Genomic DNA, 6061 nt, shown 5'->3' with positions numbered 1-6061 from the left:
TGACTAAAATGTAACTTGAACCAAATAAAAGTGACTATTTTAATAGTTTACCCTACAATTTATTGAACACTTTATATAGATTATATCGAGTATATGGACGATATCTAGCTCAAGACAGATTCTACTATTTTAGAAGTTTACTTGACGTCTGCAACTTCAAATAATATCTTCCTGGGCATGAGTATTTGGTGGGTTATTTTGTCAAAATAGTATGTATCCACTGGAAGTTCCTCAGCTGTCACAGAGTATTAGACTCTCTTCGGAAGGAAATATCGACCGCCGATTATTGTAGCGAAAAGAACATAACTGACACAATAACAATAACGTCCCAATCAGTTGAAAAGTAATCTGCACCGTGGTCAAATAGAAATTCATTCTCCAAATCGATCTAGACTCGAAATCAGTTATCACAATCTGTTCCAATATCCCACTGCGATAATCAGATCTTCCCGAAAACTGCAGAGGCTTGAAGGACAGAGGATCGGTTTTTTCGCGCATGCTCTGGATGCTTCCTTTGATCTTATTTCTCATGTCCGAGTTCAATGGAGGGAAATTGATTTTCACGAGGATCTCACAATCCATAGAATCACTTGAAGACGATTTGTCACTTGACCTCAAATGCCTGCAGCCAACCATGCACAGACTACCTGTTGCTATATCATAAACCCCTTCAGCAGAAATTCGGATTTTAGTTCGCAGAGATTCATTTGAAGAATCATTAACCGGATTAAGACCACCACCCAATTTCGAACTAGATAGTGTGATGCTTATTTTATAGCTGATATTAAGTAAGCCACTGTTGGAATCGGATTCAACAGCAGGATTATTAGGTTTTGAGCTTGAGGATGGTAGTAGAAATGGAAATCTCTGATATTGTTGATCTCCTACCGCAAGAGGATCCAAAGAACCCCATCCAATTCTTCCTTTAGAACCTTCGATAGCTAACAACCTATACCGCATGTCTGGAGAAACGTCATATGGATATTGTCCCCTGTTGCTACTAGTCCTAGGATTCTTCATTGGACATGATTTCTTCACTTTGTCCATTTGCATGTACTCATACTTCAAACCTTGAAGTTGAATTCGTCCCCCATAACGAAACTGGACCCTATCAAAGAACCCTGATTCATTCCAAGGCTTCACACTCCAAATTTCTCCTACAATGGTGCTTGTGTTTCTGATAGACAAGATGGCTGGGAATCTTAAGCTCAACCTTGTTGTGCAGTCTCCAACATGAGATTTATCCAAGGAGCTCGATGCATAATAGATTCGGCACGCAACTATATGAAGTCGGTTCTTCTTTTCATCCCAAGATCCTTCTCCAATTAATGAAGTACTAATATTGGGAGAGCCGTAATATCCCCTATAGCTATTGTTCCAAAATTCTATCAGAAACCTCAAGCTTAGTCTATCGTTGGAGCACTGAATCATACTCAATGACATCAACGAAGGCAAATATCCAATACTATCACCAAATGGATAGCAACTCTTTGAAGACTTACAACTACCAGTATACTCCAGTTCGAAAGCATTGCCTCCACCTGAAAACATATTGCAAATGGTTCGAGTTCGCGATAATCTAAGGGACAACTCCGGTTGGACATGGGTTCCCCGAGGATACTCTTCACTAAACTGTTTCGACACCATAATATAAGTGTAATTTACGTGAGGAAACATCAGTAGTGAAATTCGCTCAAAATAATTTGGATCATCAACAGAATTCAAGCTATCCATGGTACCAGTGGCTAAAGTTCTTATGGTACTTGAATTTTTAAGATTATTAATCTGAAGAGCAGCAGCAAGATGAAGCACTTTACCTTCTTTGGAGTAAGCATAACTTGATCCCACCATGCAAAGCTTCCCAGTAATTCGAGACCAGAAGCCTCGAAAATCGAAGTCTAGAGTCCCACGGTTGCTTGAATCGCTCAAACTTGAAATGGATGAGCTTCCAGGGAAGATACTCTGTTCGTAGGAAAACGAGGTTTGAAAAATCAGGTTTCCTTCCACCTTGAAGACATCCTCAACATCGGTCGAAAATACGTGGTGAGTCTCAAAAATGAGCGCTTTCGATTTGGATGGAAAGTACGAACGTGAAGGAGGATTGTTTAGGACATTATCCCCACCGCTGAAGTAACCACTTTGATGTTGAGAAAAAAGCATGATATTGGTCTCCTCATCAGCTGGTTTAGATTCATGAACAACTGAGTTACAGTGAACACCATAATCAAATCCAATTGCAGTGCCAGAGATTACATGAAAACATGTGAAAGAGGAGATGATAAACAAGAAGAAGAAAGCATTAAAAAAACAAAGTTTCGTCCTACAGAATAAGGAACAGTCCATAACTATAGACTTGAATTTCTTCAGACAGAAAGATTGTGATAAATATAATGATATTAGTCTACATCTCTCACTGGACATCGTAATTTCCAAGAACAAGAGCCTGCAGAAAAATTCATATGAATAATACTTGTTTATTTTTTATCACAATAAACAAAGTTTAGAGTCAAGCCTGGTGTTCTACATCAATCCAATAACGAGTGGTTATTATTATTATGTCAATCTCAATAGAAATACATATTTTTTATTTCTATATGTTCGAGTAACAATTAAAATATTTACCATTGTAGTCTGATTCGAATCGCGTTGTTGTTAGAATTTTATCCTCTTCTTATAATCCATAAAATAAACACCAGACTTTTCTAGGCAGGTCCTACAGCTGACTTGATTTAAGAAACTAGAGCATAGAGTTTTATCACATCCTTTTTTAAGTTATGAAGATATTTTTTTAATACTAAATTTTATTATTTTTATAATATATTAAAGAAATTAAAATTTATTTAAAAAATACAATTTGATTGTTTTTAGTATTAAATTCGAATTTGGTATTGAGTCACTTTTCAAGTTTAGATTTATTTAGCTAAAATTTGTTGGATGTGAGGGTTTTTTTTGCTCAAGCTTTTGGGATTGAAGTTTTCTCAAATTTGCATTAAATCAAATAAAAACTGATGTTAGGTTTTGGATCAAATTGAGATCAATTTTTTTCAAATTTAGGCCTGTTTAGGTTTGAGCTTTTCAAGCTTGAATAATTTCAAATTCACCTCAAATTGCATAAGAATAAGTTGGAGCTCTAGTTTCTTAGATCATATTTTCAAGTTCAGTCTCACTTTGCCACAATAATGGCATAAGGGTCTTCCTTTCATCTTGTTACATACATGTTTTTGTCTTGGTATTAGTCCATCAAATGTTGCAAATTCGTGCCAGAATAGACGCCTTTCACCTATGGTTCCTTCTTTGAATAAATGTTTTGAACAGGTACAATCTAAAGTTCCTGGAGCTAATAGGCTTGCAAGTCCCTGTGGGTAGGATTCCAAATATGATCAAGGAATTTGCAATCTAAAATGTTGCATCAACATCTTTATCATTTGGATAACACATTTCTACCATAATAGGCTTGCAAGTTCCTTGATGAGAATTGAAATCTTAAATTTGCACAAAAAAAACCATCCTACCAAGTTTTTTTCCAGCAAGGATCTCCTGACATTGTGCTTCCTGGTGATTTTTTAATAAATGTCAGGCAGGACCAGTCTTGTAGTCGTTAAAGCTGGTGATTTTTTTAGGGTGCAGGTACTGTCATTGACAACAAAGTATGCCTTCAGAAGAATAATGATTTTTATAATCATCAATCAACAAAAACATAAACAAAATTATTAAGATAATTGTAATATCAAACATTACACATATGTACTCATTTGCTCCAGCAAACCTTAACATTAGAAAACAAAATCTTGTTCCAAATGGATTAATAAAATACTTGTCACACATATTGGGTTTTGCTATTTAGAGCTATCTTTATTTGTTAATTTCATGTATGAAATTTGAAAACAAAAATTTGATGAATGATTTTATTAAAATAATAATTATGTTTTAGATATTTGATGATTTAACTAATTAATTATATTATTGCATAATATAAAAATGTATGATGTTATGCATCATAAAATAATACATGTCAAAATAAATTATTACAACGACAAGTCTTATTACGGTGAATGATGGATTAATTCAATATGAATCATGATCCATGTGTGTAACACCCTAAAATAGGATATGAGAGTTTCGAGTGTATTTTAAGAATTTTAGCCTATATGTGCTCAAAATTTCGTAAGGTTAGTATTCGACAATGGCTATTAGGGAATTGAGTCAATTTCTGAAAATGAGTTTTAAATACCTAAATTTTAGAAAAAGGACTAATTTATAACAAATTTAAAATAGTGAGCACTTATATTGCAGTTTTACCAATTTTTAAAATTGAACCTAATAAACCCCATTCCCAGTTCTATATATGTTCTATATATGAATGAAACTTGTTGCATGCGAAAATGTTAAGTGTAGATCAATATATTTGCATTTTAAGTTCGTCCGCAAATCTTAAAACTTGAATTTAAAATAATTTCTAAAAAGTATTTATATGAACATATTGGAAAAAAAGTTCATTTTGTCTCAAATTTTAGGAGAAAACTTACGTGAAACAATTCTTCCATCTATATGACAAGTTGGTTCGATTCCCATGGAAAGCTTTTTGAACTTCTGGAATATTAAAGTAAAATTGCACCCTTAATGGAAGACAAATGTCTACTTCTTTGTCAACTATAAGAACCAAGACTAAAAAATAAAGTTTTACGCTTTTGATATATAACCAATAAAAGAAAAAAGCACAAAATTAATTTTACTCAATTGATTAGTTAATTCAATTCTATAGTAACTTATGTTATATGTAGTTTCGAATTGAAGTAAAGTAAGAGGAATGTAAAGAAATAAATGAAAACATGTTTTCCTACGTCCAAATCTAGCTCATTTTCAGCATTAGGAGGGCAAAAGACAACAAATAGCTTTTGTGGAAGTAATTATGAGCATTGGTCTTGAAAGTAGCCAAACCAGCCTCGAACTCAAGGTTTTTGCATTTTGCGCTTTAAGTGGTTGCAGCATCAATGAGACAAATGTGCTGGAAAAGGATGGCTCAAAAGCAAACATTGCTTTTGGTTGGAAAGTGGAGTTGATAGGTTATGGATGCGGGGTAGTGTTTGGACTGGCCATGGGATGTGTTGTTTTCCAAACTGGTAAGGTGAAAAGGTTCGTGAATTTGGTTGAAGACCAACATGAGAAGAGGCGAAGAAGAAAGCCAAAATATAGCAATCGCATCAATGGATGAAGAAGGATCTAGTTGGTGCAAATGAAGTTAAAGCATTTCTGCTGTGTCTTCATAGTTTCTTGTTAGTAGTCTGTCAGAAAGTTTTTCCTATGGTGAAAAGTTGCATTGGTCTGTGTCTGTTTTTATGATTGTACCAATTCCTCTATATTTCATTGCATTTCGTACTATTTGTAAGGGTTTAGTTCGAGGGTAACATCTTGTATGGTGCAACTATGTATGTCTTCTTTCTTGAATTTCAATTTTTAGTAAACATTATACTGCTCACCATAAAAAAAATACATGTAGAATTACAAAATATTCAATTATTCAAGTTTGAGTTGCATTTATAAACATGTGATGATGATAATTCATGAACATAAGGTAAGGTTTGGGCCCTTTTGCCATATGCATTTATGTTGCAGATGTTCCAACATGGAATAATTCAACCTGCCTTTGTGTAATCTATCGACAAATTTAAGAGTAATATTTGCAATAGCATTGCAGAGTAACATATTAAGATTTGATTACACTGTCAAAAGATTGCAGAAACGATGAGATTAATCCAATTACAGGAGTTGATATCCTAAATGGCTTTTAGGTACGTAGCTTCATTGACGGTACAAACTAGTTAAAATTTCCAGCATTCATGTCTTTGTTTTCCCTCAAGTAAACGTAGTCAATACTGCAAACGGTGTGGAAGTATTATACATTGCGGCGCAAATGTCCAAAATTTCCACATTGCTTGTAAATTAAGTTTGGGTGAGAGAGATAGGAGGAAGCAACAACATGTGTGAAGTCAATAGACAATTGATAGTCTTAGTCTTAGTCTTTTTTTGTCGAGTTATATGGTCAATAGACAATTGATAGTTA

The 6061-nt window shown here is 34.1% G+C and overlaps 1 protein-coding gene across 1 annotated transcript; it reads right to left on the bottom strand.

Annotated features, from left to right (window-relative positions):
• Nucleotides 1-1957, bottom strand: LOC105766517 (uncharacterized). Its single transcript, XM_012586003.2, has 2 exons — nt 1818-1957; nt 1-1632 (listed from the first exon to the last, which is right to left on the bottom strand). The coding sequence occupies exons 1-2, from the start codon at nt 1833-1835 to the stop codon at nt 232-234; spliced, it is 1419 nt and encodes a 472-aa protein (XP_012441457.1). The 5' UTR covers nt 1836-1957; the 3' UTR covers nt 1-231.
• Between the last annotated feature and the right edge of the window lie 4104 nt (nt 1958-6061).

The sequence above is a fragment of the Gossypium raimondii genome, chromosome 5, assembly GCF_025698545.1.
Source record: "Gossypium raimondii isolate GPD5lz chromosome 5, ASM2569854v1, whole genome shotgun sequence".
Classification (NCBI taxonomy): domain Eukaryota; kingdom Viridiplantae; phylum Streptophyta; class Magnoliopsida; order Malvales; family Malvaceae; genus Gossypium; species Gossypium raimondii.
Note: the sequence above shows the minus strand (reverse complement) of the source record. Positions and strands in the feature narration are given on the sequence as shown.